At 34.4% G+C, this 21860-nt stretch overlaps 1 protein-coding gene across 2 annotated transcripts in view; it reads right to left on the bottom strand.

Moving 5' to 3' along the window:
- The window catches only part of LOC132550251 (radixin-like), a 33197-nt gene extending 12300 nt beyond the window's left edge, over positions 1–20897 (bottom strand). Inside the window, exons 1-8 of one of the 2 annotated variants that reach the window (XM_060214297.1) lie at positions 20718–20897; positions 19698–19806; positions 3455–3538; positions 2469–2564; positions 1734–1838; positions 1000–1154; positions 606–689; positions 236–382 (exon numbers count right to left, since the gene is read on the bottom strand). In XM_060214297.1, the coding sequence (XP_060070280.1) occupies positions 236–382; positions 606–689; positions 1000–1154; positions 1734–1838; positions 2469–2564; positions 3455–3538; positions 19698–19709 (683 nt within the window). In that variant the 5' untranslated portion in view covers positions 19710–19806; positions 20718–20897. The remainder of the gene's footprint in view (positions 1–235; positions 383–605; positions 690–999; positions 1155–1733; positions 1839–2468; positions 2565–3454; positions 3539–19697; positions 19807–20717) is intronic. The other variant, XM_060214296.1, reaches the window with a different exon arrangement.
- Between the last annotated feature and the right edge of the window lie 963 nt (positions 20898–21860).

The raw sequence follows: 21860 nt of genomic DNA, 5'->3' as shown, positions 1-21860 counted from the left end.
GATGTAACCTTACTGTAATCATGCAAAATAACATGATGGCATTTTTATACGCTAACATTTTTTTTATATGACAATCTTATTTAAAACTATCAATTAAACATTAATGCTGTTGTACAGTTCCATTGTAATATCCATTCCATTTCAGTTAAATATTAAGCTCTTCCAAAACAATAAAGTCTTCATTAAGATCTCTCCCTTTGCTGATCGTGTTCCCCTAGTGGCTCTAGCTACTCACTTATCATTTTCTTCATAAACATTGAGGCCGAGGGCATCCACTCCTAGTAATAGCACTGTAGCTTTCTTGTTCTTGATTTTAAAGTAGTTCACACCATACATTTCCAAATCTTGTGCTATTTTAAGATATTCCAACATGGCATCACATCTGTAAAATAACAGTCCACAGTGTTACTCCATTAAAGAAAGTGTGAGTAATGTCCCTTACATCAATTTAGCACCTAGTGTCAATTATTACAAACAAAATTTAGTTTCAATATATATTTGGGATGCATACTTAGAATTTGATATTACCACTTAATTTCATTTATTGTGATGCTGACATTTTTTTTGTACATCTGCTTAGAATTATTGTTGGAAATAATACTTACACAAGCATTCCCTTGTGCTCTGCATACCAGTTTGCAATGCGCTCATACCATTGGTCTTTGGTGAGGTTATGCTGGTCGATTACTCTAAATACATAGAAAAAACAAAGCTAAAATCACTTGTTGACTAGTTTTCACCAAATCTTGTATGTCAAAGAGCAAAAAAAATGGTGACAGAATGTCCAGATGAAAGCAATGCCTTATGGTTTAATGTAAGAATTGAAACAACAATTATTAACAATAATATTACCAACACATCATATCACAAACATCAGCCATATTTATTGCTAAAGCGACACTACATTACTTGTTTCCTCTCTACCATCACTGGCCTTGTAATTTTGGGAAAACAATGTAAAATTATCAATTTCCTGCTTTCAATTGCTGTTAGCCGTACCTTTGGGGTAGGAGTGTGTCGTTGGAAAGGTCCACACCATCCTTGCCTTGGTGTTTTACCTGACAGGCGTAGGAGGCTAGCAGGACGGATGTCTCAGGTGGACAATATATCTCATCACTAAGGATACCTTCCTTCACTTGCAGGAAAAACATCCTCTACAAAAAAGCAACAGTTCCTGGACTGAGTCACATAAGGAACATAAAAGAGATGATGGAAACATTTCTTTATTTCCTGGTTACATTGTATTACATTGTCACCAAATCAATATTACATTTCTTGTCAGTTATCGTGGCTATCTGACGTCAAATAAAGTACGACAATCATCCAAAATGGAAAACATACAGTGGGGATGCAAATAAACCCTTTCTCTACTGTTGATCAATATTTTTTCCAGCATCCCCCTTTTCTCTACTGTTGATCAATATTTTTTCCAACGGGAGAGAGGGCTTATATGTGATGAAATATAGTAATCTCAGATTCTAAAGATAAAATGCTTTTTATCCTGATCCTATAAATGGTATTACAAACAGAATCACAATGATTATACCAAATAATTTTAAAATGTCACTTGATGCACGGGCAGTTTGACACTGATTTAAGATTGTTTAAATGGTACAGCTGTACACGGAGTTAAATTGGTTTGTTATTTATCTAATGACCATCTGACAGACAAGATTATGGACACCCATTCATTATAATTTAAATATCTGTCATTGTTTATATGGTTGTCATACTTGTGTGACTTCCAAGATGAGTTCTTCTGATACATCCTCTGGGAAAAACTTGGCTCTGAATTTGAACTGTACTGGTGTTTCTTTTTTGACATCTTGATTCAAAACCTGAAAAAAAGAGATCAAGTGATGTAGGGATGAAGAAAGAAAAGTTAGAAAAGCATTTCAATTAGATCTTCACAGAATTTTCAGCTATTAATTTCAAAGATTTGGATTTTGGCCCACAAGAATTCTATGCAATTTGAAACAAACAGTATGTCACAATCCACATCATTGTTGTCCAGAAGCACATCCAAAGAACATGCAACTTTGCTAATTTTTAACATCTAAAATTCATTGTGTACTTGAACAATTGTAATTATGAATTTTTCTTTTATAAATTTCACGAGTGGAAATCAAATCAAAACCATGATATGATAATATGGTATGAATATAAACCAAATCTGTTCAGAGATCTTGTACAAAAATGTTATCAGACACACAACGTAATTACTTTGGAACACCTCCCCTCCCCAATCTAAGTAGTGGGGGATACAAATATGATACTGTCTGAAAGTGATTCAAGAAACATTTTTTTGAGAAATTAACAAAATGAATATATCTAGTTATTATTGATATTTATTAGAAATTACCTTTATGGCATCAACAAACTTTGTCTTTAGATAATACCAAAGACCATTTTTGACTTTTTAGACTTATATGAACAAGAAAAGGAAATATACCATAATGTAGCCTTACCCTCTTGTTGAGTTTCAACCAAGTTGTGTAGCCTTTGGTGTCAATGTACTGGAGACCAAAGAACCATATCTCTCGCAAACCGATAGTTTTGACAACCTGAATAAAGAATAGATAAAATCATTAGAGTTTATATATATACATAAATATATCTATACACATAAAGCATAAATAAAAAACATGCTTATCATTAAAAGATACATATATGTTTTACTTACCTGGTACATGTACCTGTACAAAAGACACACTAGTGAACAGTACCTTTTAATACAAATTTAAACGTTCGGAGGGCTGATAGATAAGTTGTGAGCCTCATATTTAAAGGATTGAATTTGGCGAACATATTGCATCATTTTAAACATAATCTCTTTAGTATCTATACACTTTTGCCAGTGATGTTTAAGGGCCACTTTTAAAGTTTTAACATAATCCCCTTCAAAGCTTTGTCATAACAAGATCGTCCATAATAATGAAATGTATTCTTTTCTGTGAAATCCCAGCTGTACTGACTAAACACTGTACTAATTGAACTTTTTTTTTTGTATATATAATTTAAACAAACATACATCTCATTAACACTATAGTGCCCTACAAGTCACATCACAGTATCAAGCTCTCCTATCTGTCTGTATAAGACTTTGATTGTAATTTTTAAGAAATTGTACTTGGGTAATAGACTGCTGGAGGAACAGGGTTAACATTTTGGTAACTGTTGCTGATTGGGCACTGATGGAGGGACAGGGTTAACATTTTGGTAACTGTTGCTGATTGGGCACTGAAGAGGGACAGGGTTAACATTTTGGTAACTGTTGCTGATTGGGCACTGATGGAGGGACAGGGTTAACATTTTGGTAACTGTTGCTGATAGGGCAGCAGCAAATCCTGACAAGTTAACAAAGACTACTCTCCCCAGTGACCAGATTATTCCACATCTGTGAACAAAACTTCAGATGTCTGAGCTGACCTGGAATGGTTAAGGGAGTACCTACCTGATCAAAGAGCTGTTTTCCTGTGGTACTTTGTTGGATGGCAAACTCCAACTCAGCGTCCAAGGTGGTGACGCGCACGTTAACCTGAAAACAAAAAAAAGATAGTATTACCTCAGATAATCTCAAAGAGTTTCTAGAAAATCAAACCCTGGGTGTGATCTTAGGCTATGTTTATGTACTATTCCTCCTGAGTAGAAACACTTGTATGCTTAACAGTAAGATACTACAACATAGTATATTTCTAAGGTACTGATGATAAACAGGAATGAAGATGTTCGCTTGCAGTTATCAACAATCTTTCAGTCCTTAATTTTCCTTTCGTCACCTTCTAACAATATCCAACACTTCTCATTATACAGGATGTATTTACTGAAGTAATTACAAAGCATTCCACAGAATGGACTTCAGCTTATAAGAAAATGAAAATGCTTTTTGCTTTTAAATGTCAAAAGATTAGAAATATTTACAGCCATGAATAACTTGATTCACACTTTGTCGACTGAAGTCACGAACATACAAAAGTTAAATTTCATTCATCATAGATTTTACTATGAACATTAAAACTCATATCTTTAATATACATAATTCTGAACTAATACATGTAACTAATACTGACATTCCTTTCCTGACATCTTAATTTACCTGGTAACATCGGTAACAGGAACTATAAGGAGAGCTGACTAAGATTACATTACATAGGCGGGCCCTAGGCCATTATTACAGCCAGTTGTACTCTGATTCATCTAATCTAGAAAACAGACCTGAGTTCTACAATACACAATAGACTGCAGTATGTACCAGGAAATCAGCTTAGTGATTGTTCCAGAAATCCACAACCTAGCAACACATTCACAAAGCCCAAAAATAAAATGAAAATTTGTCAAAACCTTTTTGTTGCATTACAGAATTTACTATTATATTTGAATTTACGACTACAACAGACAATTTTTTTCATAAAGAAATTGACAGGAAGCGACAGATTTGGTTTTCATTTCCATATTTTCCTGTCATCTTGATCATTAAGAAGGTTCATCTGTCATGTTACATATCAATACTTCTCTGTCAAATTACAGAGAATGACTTCAAAATTTTCTTATTTCCTTTATAATCGTTCAATTTTTATGAGGAAATCAAATCGAGAACTGACCTACAGATTATATAAGTAGTGATAAGTGAAAGTCTTGTTTCTTGAAATTCCGCCTTATTTTTAGAAATAGGTCAACGCCCATTGCAATTTCTAAAAGAGTGGTAATTCGAGACATAGGAAGTAACAGAAGTGGACTGGTTAACATCAGCATATCAATGTCCAATAGACAGATAACTCTGTATCCAATATCAGGAATATACTTGTAGCATAAATACACCATCTGTAAAATATAGGGAAACCATGAATATTTCATATGACATGGAAGAAAATCATGATTTTGAAAATTTGCAAATGGTGGCCTGATCGGTTTTGCTACAGAATTAATTGACACCACAGGTGTTACATGTCTAAATGTGTTATGATACCCCATCAGCTGTTACCCAACTTTCAGGTATAGAATATATACAAATGGCCAGAGGCAGAAGGAGTTCATCATTAGTTGAATGCTCTGATTCTGTATGTAACCTAAATACACTGTGGTATAAGTTTGGGGGTAGCGACACAACAATTGACAGATCCAAGATGGTTTCAATAGTTTTCCCCACATTTTCCAGTACACTTTTTTCCTCAGATATGGGATAAGATATACAAGCATTCAATAACTCTCATGACTACATCAAGGAGCTTAAAGTTCATGAAGGCAATGGCATGGGTCATTTTCAGCAATATTCACTAAATGGAAATGGATGGTCCTTTTTCAATTTTAAGGTGTACATATCGCCTCCAGCAAGTTTACCCCCTCCCCTGACCATAACTATCAAATTAATCTATGCCATATTGCCTACCCCCCTCCAACCACAACTAATATTACATGATGCACTTTTCTGACCTTCTCTCCCAGATCTGATTCTGGGAAATATATAAATACCACTACATATACAGTATCAGTATGTTGAATACCTCTGTATCGAGAAATCTGGTCCTTTCTACTGGTATCAGAAAAATGTGCACCGGTAAACTGGAATTTGCTGACATGTTAGTGATATTTAGCAGGTCTTTTACTTTTTTAAGTTGTACATGATGATAGCCATAATGTAAGATTCTAACTGTTGTTGGTGATCTCCCCTGATAACAACGCCTACACTGAGATGCATGGCAGCCAAATCCCTCACAGTCATTTCCACCTACACTTGAACATAAACTTGTAAAAATATCCCTCTTATATCTTCTACAACGTATAGCATGTTTTTCACTTGTAAGGCAGTGTAACATGTATGATGCTGCATGCATACACTTCACCTACGTACAGGACCTACACTCACTACTGCGACAAACATGGCCTTTTAATGTACATCTCCCTCCACCCATATATCACCAAATATATGCAGCACAACTACAATGACAGTATTTTTTTTTTTTATAAAAATCCTTTTAAAAATGAAATATCACCTTAAATAATGATTAATTTTGCTTTTGTATTAGGATATCAAAAGTTGCCTGTACTCACACTTATGATGTATCCTCTTGTACAGAGAATGATAAAGAAAATTCAAAAGCACCATGATATGATTGAAATTTAAACACCAACTTTAATGATAACTTCAGTATTTTGTTCATTAAAATTATCTTTTCTTCTCCATATGGTATCACAATCAAAGATGAAAATTTTACTTTGGTAAAAGTAAATAGTCTAAGTGATGGTGTGGGGACAGTGTCATTTTACCACAAAGGTCTTGTCAAGCTAACATATCAACTTTACCGACAAATTCTGTCTTCATATTGAATTAAAAGTGCACATATTTAGTATGCTGTGCACAGAAATATTTAAGTTCATTGTCAATTTTCCCTTCATTCCAAAACAATTGCAACTGTCTCCATCCCCAAGACCTTTCTTAATTTTTTCATTTTAAATTTATAGGTTATTTCGAAATCTTGCATAAAAGTGGCAGGTAGTTTGTTGGACATGGTCTAAACTTTAAATTCCTTCAGAGGACACTAACATACCAAAGGCTAACAACAAAATTGAGCCTTTACATAGAGTTGTCACTTGTCAGCAAAATCCATCGAAGTCGAAATCTCTTGCTTTTAACCAACAAATGAAATATTACTGATCATGTAATGGTCGACACGTCACTGACAATAAACTCTTCTTTGTAGTAATACATACACATCTGCTACTATTGCTTTTACCAACGTTCATCTTATATAACTTGCACTGCAACTTGACATTACTTCTATTTTACAGCACCTTTATAGTAGAAAAGTCAAAGATAAAGATACTCATCTATTTGACATCATCTTGCTAGCAAAAATGTCAAGATTGCAAAACTGATGACTTGTTAATGTAAGTTCCTCGTTTTGTTTTAAAGTTTGATTGTGAGCGCAAAAGAAAATTGTCAGACTCGGTCAGAAATGGATTTTCCTATTCAAGACAGGAAGTAGGCCGGCCTTTCTAGGTTTAAGTATCTACTACAAGTATACATGCAACCATGGCATAAATTACATCTCTTCAAATAAGTGTTTAGTAAATACTAAAGAGGACTGGGTTTGAACAAATTATTTCCTTTCTATAAGCGCAGTGTATTTAATACATACATATCTACGTAATGCCAAAAAAACATGACGACATCATCATGAATTATTCACCAGCCTATCAGAACAACACAATTAATGTGTTCACATGCCAGAAAAATTCATTCCCTTTGTCAGAGAAATAAATGCCTATAACAATCCTAATAGTGCCTCGCTGGATAGTGTGATGATGACTCATTTTAGACTGTTTTTGCTCCATATAATTTTCCCTACATCCTGTTGAAATCACTTTTTTCAAGTGTCAGGATAGTAATGTAGATCACTGACATCTCTCAGGAACATACAATAACACTAAGACACAAGTGTCACTATACGACACATCATAAGAACATGTGAATTTTTATCTGCTTATTCGTCCCTCACTAATACATACATACTGCTGTCATCATAATTACAACCACACTACACCATAATCAATACAAATTTACTCAAGTGCATCATATAATTTTACAAAAATGTGAATCACTTTTCCAGTGTTGTCATAGATGTAATAGTCATTATCCAGATTCAATTTTATAGCTGGCTTGATAATCAACAATAACTGATGAGACTATCAGTTTAATGGTGACTGTGTTAATAAGCCACAATGGTTGGACTATCAGTCCAATGGTGACTGTGTGAACAAGCCTCAATGGTAGGATTATCAGTTTAATGGTGACTGTGTTAACAAGCCTCAATGGTTGGACCGTCAGTTCAATGGTGACTCGTGTTAACAAGCTTCAATGGTAGGATTATCAGTTCAATGGTGACTGTGTTAGTAAGCCACAATGGTTGGACTATCAGTTTAATGGTGACTGTGTGAACAAGCCTCAATGGTTGGACTATCAGTTCAATGGTGACTGTGTTATCAAGCCTCAATGGTTGGACCATCAGTTCAATGGTGCCTGTGCTAACAAGCCTCAAAGGGTGGACTATTAGTTCAATGTTGACTGTGTTAACAAATGTCAGTAGTATGTTTCACTACTATCAGTTCTGTGGTGACTGGGTAGTGGGGTTATCATTTGTTGTAAACAATTCTTTTATAAAAGTAAAAAATTTAATACAAATTCAGTTGTAAACAAATTCAAAGAAAATTGTGTAAAGATTAGAGACTTAAGTAAACATATCTGAATGATGATTGAACACAATTTTAGAAATACCCTTGACCTCTGTGTTCACTGTGTTCCTGTTACTTTCCCAAGGTAAGAAATTCTCTCTTACTGCCCTCATGAATTCTAATTACCTGTCACACTCATAGACAGCTAGCTAAACACAATTTCCTCATATATTAGTGTACATCTTATACACTAGATTCACTGTGAACGGCAGTGCATTCTCCCTGATAAAGCCCTAGCTATGTATATTACATATTTCAGCTACCTATCTGAGGAGTGTTTACCTAGGACACACCTACACAACAGTAATCAGTAAAGGTTGGAATACCATAGTAGGTAGGAGTTATCAGGGGTCATAGACATGTAAAAGCAGGGAGACACCCTGCCCACAACTTATGAATCAAGCTCTAAACATCTGTATCTCAGACTGAGGCTTACTCAACATAAACGCAATGATCGACCACAATCACAATGTCAGCTATTTAATGTATAACCCCTGTAACCGGAAATCCTAGTTAGGCGTATAGCTGAATTGTAGATCTGTACTAGGATGTTGAAAGTTTGTGTTATGCTCTAAATGATCTAAGCAAGGTGACCTAGCCATCAATACATGAAAGTTTTTGGTGATTTGAAGTCCAAGCTAATACTCGTGACTAGTCCATGGATGAATGACAATGATGTACAGAGGAATGAATGCAATGATATGCGTTGTAATGAAGTCCATCATTCACAACTGATTTATTCATGGCCAATGTGACCATTTCTGGCCCCCCACACATCAGACATGTGCAAGTGTATTGGGAAATAAATACACTACTACCACAGCTATATTTAGGTCATCAGGTAGACATACTATAGGCCTACCTGTACAGGTAAATATGTCTACGGTACATCTATCTGGGCAGTTATACAGATGCTAGAATTCTGCAGTGCCACTCAATATATATTCTTCCTCCTAATGCTCAGATGTTTATCAAACATCAATATAGTCCATTTATAGTTTTTTTTTACCTACCGCCTTGACCCAGCAATAAGCCTTGGTAATAAACCCACTTTCTGATTTTAGATAAATGGCAATACCCCCTACCTGGTGCTTATTGCAGAATACAAGGTACATACAGTAACTTTGATTGTATGATGATATTCAAAGTATGCTACTTGTAGTTACAACTTATAGACAAATTGAACAGGTCTTAAGACTTCAGTCTACTCTTCAGAAAATCTTGTTAACAACACGAAGCTGAATCTTGTTTCACTAAAGGCCATTGCAGACATTCACTGTAGTACTTGTTATGATTGCTGGATTCAGACATGACTTGATGAGCTGCCAATGTCAGAATGCTCAAGTAAAAGATGTGAAGGTCTCATAACATCACCCATTTATTTACCACAGCTCTTAGACAACAAAAACTGGATTCATTCTTTCTTAAATGACTTAACAGGTTCAGTTGTTGGCAAATAGACTTATCACATAAGTTTGTGAATGAGGCAGAAAAAACCAAAACCAACAATGGTCTTCTGTTGATTATATCATAGTATGATCCTTGTAAACAATAAGAATGTCTCTTTGTTACTTCAACTTTTAAATCAACCTATCTACATCCTCTTGTGATGACCTTACATTCTATATGTACATGTACCTCTAGCATCCCGTGATAATCTAATCCCCTATGTACATCTTATATTCTGTGATGAGCTTGTCCTCTTTATCTCCCATCATCTTGTGATGACCTTACCTTCTATATGTACACGTACCTCTAGCATCCCGTGATAATCTAATCCCCTATGTACATCTTATATTCTGTGATGACCTTGTCCTCTACACATACATCATCATGTGATGACCTTGTCCTCTACACATACATCATCATGTGATGACCTTGTCCTCTACACATACATCATCATGTGATGACCTTGTCCTCTACACAAACATCATCATGTGATGACCTTGCCCTCTACACATACATTATCATGTGATGACCTTGTCCTCTACACAAACATCATCATGTGATGACCTTGTCCTCTACACATACATCATCATGTGATGACCTTGTCCTCTACACATACATCATCATGTGATGACCTTGTCCTCTACACATACATCATCATGTGATGACCTTGTCCTCTACACATACATCATCATGTGATGACCTTGTCCTCTACACATACATTATCATGTGATGACCTTGTGCTTTATCTGTATATCATCCCCAGCTATTTATTTTGCCCTGATAAGAATGCAGTAACAATGGCTTGGCAGGATTGCCACGTTTCAAGTACCTTAAACATAAAAGAAAACTTGGAAAAGTTTTTTTTTATGCATGGTTTAGTGAGGTATGTATGTGTTATTACTGGCTAGTGTTACTGAGGTGAGGAGTACCCTGGGAAAATTAGGATTAGTCTATTAAAATATAGGTGGTAATTTATCTGACATTGACAACCTGCACCATATACCTAGCCAAACATTCTCTGTAGTGTAATTCAATCTGCAGAGAATACTAACATAAGATCACGAGACAGGGGACATTATGTCACAAAGTGTGCTATTTTCACCGACAGTGTTGTGCCAAGCACAGAAGTATACAGTTACCCAAAATCACGTCTCATTTAAGAACTCATTATTCTTAAAGCAGCTTTTCAACAAATCGACATAAAGTTTACCTAGCTGTCAACTAATACAATCAGGCCTAACACATAGGCAAAGTTTAAACTTGGATCCATTTATTACAGTCCCAGGTAAAGTATATTCATAAACATAAAGCCATTATTTTCAATAGGTAAACAAAAGTGTTAGCCCAAAAAATTTCTGTCATCTTAATTCTATTTGTCAAGAAACCCAGAAGATTGTTATTGGTTATGCAAGTGACAGAATCCTTAAGAAAAAGTATCACTGAAGATTTCTAATGAACATGGTTTATAAATTTATTTTTTCCCCACATAGTTTTTTGTATATCATCCTTATTTCTGATATGAAAAAATTGGTAAATATGGAAAAAGATTGACAGACGTCAATGTGGACAGATGAAAATTTCAAAAATATTTCATATGAGATACTTCGCATATATATATATATATATAAAATGAAAATTACACCAGTGCACTACTGTGACCTCGGGTCCGATATAGACACTAGTTTTTAACACTCTCTGTATGTATAGTGCGCCAACTCTATAGTGAAAAATGACCTTGAAACTCTTGCCCTAAGTGAACATTAGACAGGTGAATGTTTGCCAGGTAACACTAAAGTAAGCACCATAAATATGTAGATGTCATCACTGGCTAGATTGTTGTATAATGTACTACTACATAGTAATGAATCTCTCTGGCCTCATCGGTACCGACTAGAAACTTGTTTTAAGAAAGTCACATAGGAATCATTAGTCATAGACAGCAATTCTTTAATCATTTACGGTACAAAAAAAAATCATCTGGTTAAATTTAAGGCTTTTCCTTTGATGACATATCATGTATAATGACAAAAATATCTGCCAGGTATATGGAGCTTGAAAGTTTTTAAACCAAGTACATCTTCTGGATGTATCTTCTAAATCCAGTCCTCTCTAATGTACAGTGTTCTATTGATTTCTGTAATGAACTGGGGCATGGCCAAGTCTGTTCCTTATCTCTGCAATGAAATGATACTTGGATCCCATCAAGCCAAATTCTGGTTACACCTTCCTTGTCTATAGAATAAAACGCTCAGTATAACTTGATGATGTGGAGGAGACCTCCACAGTAATACCACAGCACTGAAGTGGTTTGATCTCATCAACAGTGTTGACTTTTTAATTCACCCTTTCCCAAGCCTATTGAACATTAGCCTGCTTTGTTTCTCTAGTTGGCTGCAGTCTGTCTGCATTGCTTCTCTGCAGGCTATTTACAGCTCCATCATCCTTCCTCTATGTGCAGTTGTAGAAAATATTTTACATCACTGTTCTGCATTTCCTGGGCTGAAATGATTTCCCGCATTCATCATGATACTTTCCTTCCTTACTTGGTAATTTGAAACATACATTTCTTTGTGTTATCAACTTATAAATAATTATCAATCTTTCAATTTCCTCATACAAATGTAAACCCAATGCTACATCCACATTCAACATCTGGCTCTGTAAGAATGATAAGACATTTCTTTTTTCCAGTGATTATTTTTAAGGAAATCTTCAGATTTCACCTGTTGGGTTGGTCATAGTCTGATCAGTTCATGTGCTTTTGTTGTGTCCAAGACTTTTTCATCCAAATTTCTTTAAATAGCATGTGACGGGCCTTCCCTATTATGTTCAATGAGGTAGCAAACCCTCTACTATATATTCATGTACCAATAAAGCAAGCAAAGGGAAAAACCATCTCTCAGTACAATGCAACAGAAACAAGGGAAAGGACTGACTATATCTGTTGCAATATAACAACAACACTAGAAGAAATTCTTTAAGAAAAATCATCCCGACATTTTTTGTGACACAGAAACCATGAATTTGAAACAGTATTAACTAGTTCTCCAGCATGTCAATCCTTTCCTTAACATCTGAAATATTCTGAACTTGATTGATTTATCATTACTTAACATTGTGTGTTATTCAATGTTTGTTTATTTTGTCTAAACAAAAGTCTCTGTTGGCTTGAAATTAAAAGCCAATTTCACCAAACAGGAAGAGAACTACAAGAAGTTTTGTCACAGACACAAATTTCAATGTAAAAGATTTTATCAATGTGGTGTACTGTATACATACATGGACCCAGGGATCAATCCTGTGACAATGCAATGACCCCGTGATTATAAAGATTCCAGGCAGAACACCATCCAATAAACCCTACAACTATCAAGTAGGGACAGGAAAGATTAAGACCACCACACAAACCACTTTTAGACAATCCCAGTCAATCTTTAAATTCTTGGACGACATTCCATACACTATGAATGATGGGAATAATCCAACCATGTACATGACAGACTACCCATGTATTAACCCCAACCATCAAACTAAATCGCAAACTCAAATGACTTAAACCTATCTTCTGTTGACCTACACAAAACCTGTCTTACAAGTTATTAATTGTTCACTGGCAATAAAAGAAATTAGACTATTCAACTATTTGTGGACATATAGTAAGTTTACTCAGGTATACACACACACCCATACACCAGGAAGTCTTAATTAGTGGTATATATCCTTACCACGGTTCATTGCTCCTGGACAATTTCACCATTTTAATACACATTTATGGGAGTGTTAACAGAAATCTCTTCTTGTTCACCCATTAACTGTGTTGGATGAAGGACTTTGGGAACACCTGTTATGTCTAGAAGTAAACTTGTTGATCAGTACTGAAAAGTGCATAAAACCCAATAATACCACTATACCTAACGATCAGTGAAGTCTTTAATTGTTGGCAGCAGGATTTTGTATATATAAGACTTACAATGGACACCAGGTATAAATTACACCAGGTTTTCACATATATTCAGTTTTACTTGTTGGTTAGTTAGTTCTTAATTTCTTTTATAAAATTGGAAAAACATAATTCTGAAAAATTTACAAAAAAAAACATCTTAAAAAAGTGAGGAGGGAGGAGGGGCATTTTAAAATGACTTATCTTCAAATAACCGTCTCAAATCCCATCTATATTTAAATTTCAGTCCACTAAACTTACTTTTACTGTTAATTAGACAGGTAAATGTCCTAGTCATGGAACAGGCAGCGATACATCATGTCATTATTACATTGTTAAATGAAAATATTTATCCAGGATCAGTCTTTAGAAAACAATAGACAGTATACTATATGTTAAGTACAATATAAACACTGTACAGTTTAAACTCTAGGACATCACATTATATGGCTGTATAACAAACAGCTTTAAATTAACATCATAGTTTACTGCTGTAGAGTTTATCCCCTTAAATGTAGATTCACAAAACATACTGTGTATCTCCTACACCTACACATCAATAAAGATCTCCGAAGATTAACTTGTATATATATATACTGGCAGCTTGGCCTGTTGTCAGTGTTTGATTGTGTCAATAAATCCTTTTAGAAATGAAAGGTCTCTGCAGGTGTTTCATTTAAATAGTGTCTAAAACTGGCATGAACTGCAACAGTATTATTGTTATCTGAAACAGATTGAATTTTAAAGTCTACCTGATGAAATAAACTATGTTAAATACAGATATATGCAGGAGATAAAACAGGATAAGATAATGATACACTTGTTTATAGCGATCACAAAGATTTCTGATCTGATCTTATCGGGGTATTTTAACTATAGTTCAATACACCATCAAACTTTCAATGCATAAAATAATCTCACTTATTCACATGTTCACATGCATTGTGATGCCAAAAAGAATTAAAAACGAGCAGCCCGATGTCCCTTGAAGGATTTAGAAAACAATTTGCACCCTTTTTAAAAAAAATAGAAATTTGATAATTGATATGTTTAATGATAAAGTAGGTTCTATCCAAAATACAATCTTTAACTCTCTTTTTCTTTAAAAAAAACCCCTATATGTCTTAAAGGTTGGCACTGAGACCCCTCTGTATCTGGAAATCAACAACTTCTTTAGTGTGTCAATTACTTTTTCTATCAGGTAATTAACAGAAATTATGTCACCAACCGTCAAACCACAAGTTTCACACATCATACCCATTAAAACAGGAAAAAGTAACCATACATTATATCTAGTTAATTCTAAGTAATAAATGAATTTCCTACTTTAATGAAAACGTTTTGTTGTGACATGACGTGCCACACGCCCAAATCAAATAACATGCCTACCTGTAATGTTTACTTTCAACAGTAGACAGGCTAACACAAATAAATTTTAACCTACATACATTCACTTAAATACATAATACAGGTTTAATCATGCATATGTCTACTTATTGCACACATATAGTAAAATTGTAGAATTCCATTCATATCTTTACAAATTTAGGTCAACAAAATATTTTTGTATTATAACATGAACTGCAACATGTCACATATTTTAAATCAAGCCAATGAAAGCAGTGCAACCCATCATCCTCATTGTTATGGTATAATGAGGACAGTAAACAAGTTAATTTCAATAAACTTTAAAAAAAAAAAAAAAAAGAAGAAGAAAGAAATCACTCATTAAATGTTTTTTTTCATCCTTAAAAAAGTACAACAAATGAAAAAGAAGGATATGTTATTTTCCCATAAAAAATTAATGATATAATGAGTCATTATACTGACAAGTGAACACAAAGTGTACAGGAAGACTTGAAGATATATTGTGTATATTTATAGAACTTCCTCACTATAATGACTTCTTTACATCCGAACTACTGGGTGGGGACCCATGATGTACATGTTTATCTTAAAAATAGGACTTCCTTGGCATCTAATCTAGGACCCTCCCCATTACTGCTATAGCAATACACCTGCAGTTGTGATTCATATCTACTGCAATCACATCTAATATTACTGAGTGGTGAAATCAGCAAAGCTAATATGACCAATAAATACATTATTTCAATGTTTTGTCATATTATTTACTTAGTTGGAGATTATAGATATCTTACAATGACCAAACACCATTGGATAGGCACAGGAGATGGCCAACCAGATGACCAGCCATGCCCAAAATTTAACCTAGTGACCTGGGTCAGTATAGATTTGTTCATCCATCAAAATCTTGTTTTCTGATTTTTTAGAGAAAGAATACTCCAGATAGATTTATTGTTTACTGTATATTATAGCACACCTTGGTAGAATTTAACAGAAGGAGCAGTGTTAACCAACCAACTGTATTACTCTATAACACCTTTGGCTTCTGGACATAATAATTCATTCATATATATCCATTTGTGTGTATACAATATACACATATAACCGCTATGACTAAAGTTCTACCTACATGTGTATGTCCACACCCTGTGTCCTGTCTAGATACTAAGGTATGTGACCATGTACCTTATCTACTTCTGACTTGGTAGTGTACCTGTCATCCATCTAAACTCTCGTTACCAGGTGTGGCCATCGTGTGCACCTCACCAATTCTTACAGAACAAAATAAGCAGTTCTCCACTTTGGGCAAGTCTGCAATGTGTTCAAGTTAACACCTGAAAAGCATGATTATACCTTTTTTGATGTAGACTACATCAGAAACATTAATGGGATCAGCGAATTAAGAGCCTATATGTGGTACAGCCATGTACTTTAATAAAAGGTGGCTTCATTATGTGAAAAACATCTCTTATCTGCTGATAAATACCATGATGTTATGTGGGCTCATTTATCCTATCAATATATTTCAACATCTAACGATAAACTTAAATCTCTGAAATGCTGGTCTAAAGCATGTGCAGGTTTTGAACTAGCCGACCTTTCAGCTTTATGGCACCTCCCTTCAGTCTCATGGCGAACTGCTCACTGTTCTTAAATATGAACTTTCAACTTTATCATCTAAGGATCTACTGGTGTCCCTGTAACTGTCCCATGAAGGGGAAGGTCCTTTCTGGTTATCTCCATCACAGGGAAATGATTATCACAAAGTTTCATGAACAATCTGACTGTCAATTTCTGAGAGGTAGATGTTAAGATTGTTTAACTACTTAATGTTTAAGTACATATATTGTCAAGATTTACTTGCTGATGACATGGGCTAATAAATGAAAACCAATCCCAACATAAGTTGTATGAAGGATGCATTTGACTTAAAATACCTATCTAAGACTTCAAAAGTATGCAAGGATCCTGTGATACACAAAAACATGTTCATCACACTAATATCTATGTAGGTCAAACCTCTCAACAGTGATTTTCTTTACCCTGTTTAACAGCCAAAACCCTATAAATGAAATGTATATGACTTTCTCAAAATACAGGCAAAAGCATCTTCTGAATGTTAAAGAATTTACTATGTATTTTCCAATTGATGTAGGCAGGCTGCTGTAAACTTCAGGTTGAAAAAAAACACTCTGAAGATACTACATGTCTAAACTCTTGTGTAGGTATTCAGTAAACTATTGTGTAGATATCCTGCAAACTGCATCATCTACGCATCTGCCCAAGGCCTACTTCTTTATAAAATTGTGAAAGCAGATTCATACAGAGCTGTACCTTTTTTGACAAATACATACTAAATATCACTGAAACAGAACAGGTATACTATCAGCATATATTCAACAATGTCAGAAAGATTCATAGATCTCTTTAAAGTGTGTTCTAACCTAAACCATCATAATAATGACTGCTAATTGTTGTTTTCTGTGTGTTTTCTACATATCATAGTTTCCAGAAGTTGACACAATCAGTTCTATTGGGACAATATTAAGTCCTTTCAGTTAATGTTCTTTGTCTTTTAATTATTTCATTCTTATTACAACTTCATTAAATATATTTACAGAAACGCACTGTCAGACTATTAATTGAAATAATTATTTTATAATAGGTTTTAATTGGATTAGATCACAAAAACATCCACAATATTTGTAACCTATAAATATAATAGAAGTTAAGCTCAGCACTTTGAGCAAAAATAATCTAGGAAAAGCATGATAAGCACAATGTATTTTAGCATACAGACATTGTATTATTGATATAGGTTGCATGTACTAATTAGTTGAGGCTTCCTAACCTAGACCATGTCTTCCCCAACATTTTTTTTCTCTGTAAAGAAGCTGAGGTAATTCATTAATATTTCACTCTGACTGTCTATAGTTGGTATATTTGTAGAGTTAGGTGTTCAAAATCAACCACAGATGAAGAGTTACCTTGTATGATATTGCAGACCATAAAGTTGGGTTTCTTAATCAGATGAAAAACCTTCCTTTTCCTTTTTTATTATCATTACTAATTAATATCACATTCCATAGCTTCTGATAGGCCATTGATTGACCCTGCATGCAATATTTACAATATGACCTAGTTCTGTCACAACTGTAAAATGTATTTGTTTTACTGGGTTAAACCAGTGCATAATTTGAAGCTATTTTTTGTTCATAAAATGATAAAGTCAAGGTAACTTTACTAGAAAAAGGAAATTTGAAGAGACCTATTATATTATTGTTTTATCTCATAAACAGCACACTTTCTGACTGCAACAGAGAACATGTATGATAAAATCTCCAGTCAAGTGGACTTCATAACAGAATTTCTTGGAATTTTATCAATACTGATTGTACTATCAGTTTCAGAAAATCAAACATAATCATATCACTGGGTGTATATCAGCTTCTTGTTTCCTTTCCTTGTTATTAATATTACAAGCATTAATGACCTCCTTTCGGATGTCTGTAGCACAAAGCCAGTGTAGCGCAGACCTACATCTTTTCCCTCCTTTTTGTTTCACACTGGGGTGAAGGCCTAGGCTATCCCTGGTAATTGGCTGGGTATCCCCTTACAACAGGGCTGTTACAACATTTACACACAAAACCACCTGCTGCCATATGCACTTGTTTCTCTTCCATATTATCACAATTCTATCATCACTTTTCATTTCTTTCTCTTTGTGCCATAATCACATTACATGGCTACATGTACTAGCATTTACCACTGTGTATCATTGTGATTTTTACTTCTGTTGTTAGATCACTTGAAAGCCATCAATCTTTGTTGAAAATGTGGCTCAATCATGATCAATCTACAGAATGCTTCATCACATTTCTGGGTCTTCTAATATTTACAAATATCAATGTAAACAGCCACCTAATGTTGGAAGAATCATTGCATTTGTAAGGACTGTATTAAGTAAATCTAAAACTTGAACAGTACAAATTTATGGTTTTAGTATTTACCAAGTATTAAAATGAATCTCATCATTTCAAACAAAACAAAGATGTAATATTGATGCTGCATATCTATTCCATAAAGATCAAAGACATGACTTTTGCAACAACTTTTCCAGTCCATAACAATAGGTTTGAAACATGACAAAGTAATTTGTATTGTACATGACTGTAACAATAGCTGGTATGGTGCAAAGTACCTGCATGAAAAATGACATTTGCTTCACCAGTAAGAGTCTGTAGTTCAATCCTGTTCCATCAGGTTATATTTTTTTTAAATTCAAAAATTATTTGGCTTACTCTTGGCAATATAAAAATATTAGGCCAGGATTACAAAGTTTCATAAATGCGATGGCATGCAGTAGACTCTCATCAATCTAAATCTTTATAGTAAGTATGTAAAACTGGCAATCTATATGGGAAAGTTTGGGAATATATGCCATGTTATAACCCTACACACAAGGATCATCTTTATGTACAGAATGGGGTTATTTTTAATTGACCTGGCTAACTAGATTTCTTTCAATCATTTGAATATCTAATTCTTTAAAATAAAGAAGGGGTTCAGCTGTATAGTCAGAGTTATAACATCATTCTTGAATGGTTTCTCATATATTTTTTAATTACTTAATTCCAATTATTGTGTGTTCCCCAAGAACATAATATTATATGCAATACAGAAGACCATGTACCTGACTATACATTAAACTTACCGTTTTAGGCATTTCTGGAGTAAGGTTCACCAAAGACAGGGAATGGGATAGTCCAAGGTAAAGGGAAGTAAATGTCCACGGAGGGGCAAACCCAATCTAAAAAGTGTTCCTAAAAAGAGTAAAACATTTTCTGAAAATACTGTATCAAACAACCTATCACATGCTCATACAGAATAGGCAGGGCTGCTAATGTTTCCTTAATCTACTATATTTAAGTTTGCACAAGACTTGTCTGACCTTACTACACATCTGATAAAATTGAACCAAGTTTTGGGTTGCAAAGCATTGTATGATCAAAGACTTAATAATTTCCCCCATCTTCTTGTTCCAATGAATGACACAATCACTTATATTCCTTTCAGTATCAGTTACCTTCTTTTTTTCTTGTCTAGCACCAACTATCACATGACATGGTCTTCAAACAAATGAAGGTGGTCATTACTGTATAGTTGTAGATGAATGGATGCAGAAGTTCTAATTCAGTAGATTTGTTATTGCATCTAAGTCCTGTATTCTTTGACCTCACCACCAATCATAATTAAACGATGCTGTGGTCAGTGGTCTACTACATCCTGTCTCAGAATAAAATGACCGCACCATGTCATTAATCTTTCAGCACCACCTGTCCAGTTACGTTCATTTTGACAAGTGCGATCATGATCGCGGTCATCTAAGCGCTTGAACACATTTCGATGTCCACCGTCTTATTACAAATTAATAAATGACACAAAATATACAATCAAAATATCATACAATATATACCCTTGTCTATAAATTTTACATATTTACATTTCCCCACACATAAGCGTCCAAGTTTAAACGTCCTGGTTGTAAACACTTCCACACACCTCTCGAGCCAACGGCACACATCACCACGATGTCGATCAGACACCGCCCAAAATAACGTTTTCAGATTTTGTGTGACAACAAAAAAAACCATGTCAGCATCCACAAAACAATAATTCTCACTTATCCATTGGTTCAATCTACATTCATAAAATTATCCGTTACGATACCTACCCCTTATTTAGTAATGTGTTGTTAAATCATACACTTACTTCTACGGGACCGGTTCTATTATGGCCTCCAGGGTGTGACACTCACGATAATGAGCAATGGTAGGACCCCTCTAGGATAGAATTGTAAGTTTGCTATCCGAACGGTTTTACCTTCGATACACCTCGTCACTGTAGCTGTGTTTCTGTAACAAAACTGAGACAAGCGTAATAAATAGAGAGCCTTATCATTAATGGAATTTTAACCATTTTTTTTGTAATGTAGATAAAATGTATACTACTATCTATAAGTAAATATATTGAGTATCAGATATCTAATACTGCCATATATTCTGTATAAAACGAAAACTGACTTGGCTGCGAAAAGTTGTTGCGATTCTTCATTCATAATATGCTTTTGGTTTGATTTATAGAAATAAAAGATTGATCTTATATACTTACTCTTTCAAACAAGAGGCTCTAAGATTGAAATATCACTAACTCACATCGAAATGGGTTTCATTCTCAAATTTTAAATTAACCTGTCTCATAGAAGTAACGATACTCTTCTTATAGTACGGCGAGATATCGACATGTGAGTTGTGACGTAATATTCCGATTGTATTTTCTTTATTAATCGATAAATTCCTAATCTATTGTCGTAACAAACCTGTATCATATCAAAGGCTGGAGGACCACGCCCTTCTTCCTTATTGAACACTTTTTGTTTGACTTCTTACATCATGGATTCATACTTGAATTATGAGCATCATTTACATACCATATGATTTTTTTTAAGCTCTTGCATATAATTATTTACCTTTCATGGAAGACCAATATATGAGTAAACTTTGTAAAAAAAAAACACTATTCTTATCCACCGATTTTATATCCCTTTTTCTCTTCACTTGGAATATCTGCCTTCAACATGATTTGTTTTATCATTTTAGTTTATTTACGCTAGAAATTATTGATGGAAAGCTCTTTATTTAACCTTATTAGAACTCAATCCTGCTTTCAGGTTGGGTTCGTTCGAATTCACGAAATTTTGCTGGAATGCGTTTTGTCCCTCAAATAAATCATTTGCTTAATTTATAGTAACTGATGATAATTACCTGGTCGTGTAGAAAAAGAGAATATTCCATTTACTTATTAGCCTGATCAGAGA

Source organism: Ylistrum balloti, unplaced genomic scaffold, assembly GCF_031769215.1.
Source record: "Ylistrum balloti isolate Yb309-2 unplaced genomic scaffold, AGI_CSIRO_Ybal_v1 Utg370114, whole genome shotgun sequence".
Lineage (NCBI taxonomy): Eukaryota > Metazoa > Mollusca > Bivalvia > Pectinida > Pectinidae > Ylistrum > Ylistrum balloti.
Note: the sequence above shows the minus strand (reverse complement) of the source record. Positions and strands in the feature narration are given on the sequence as shown.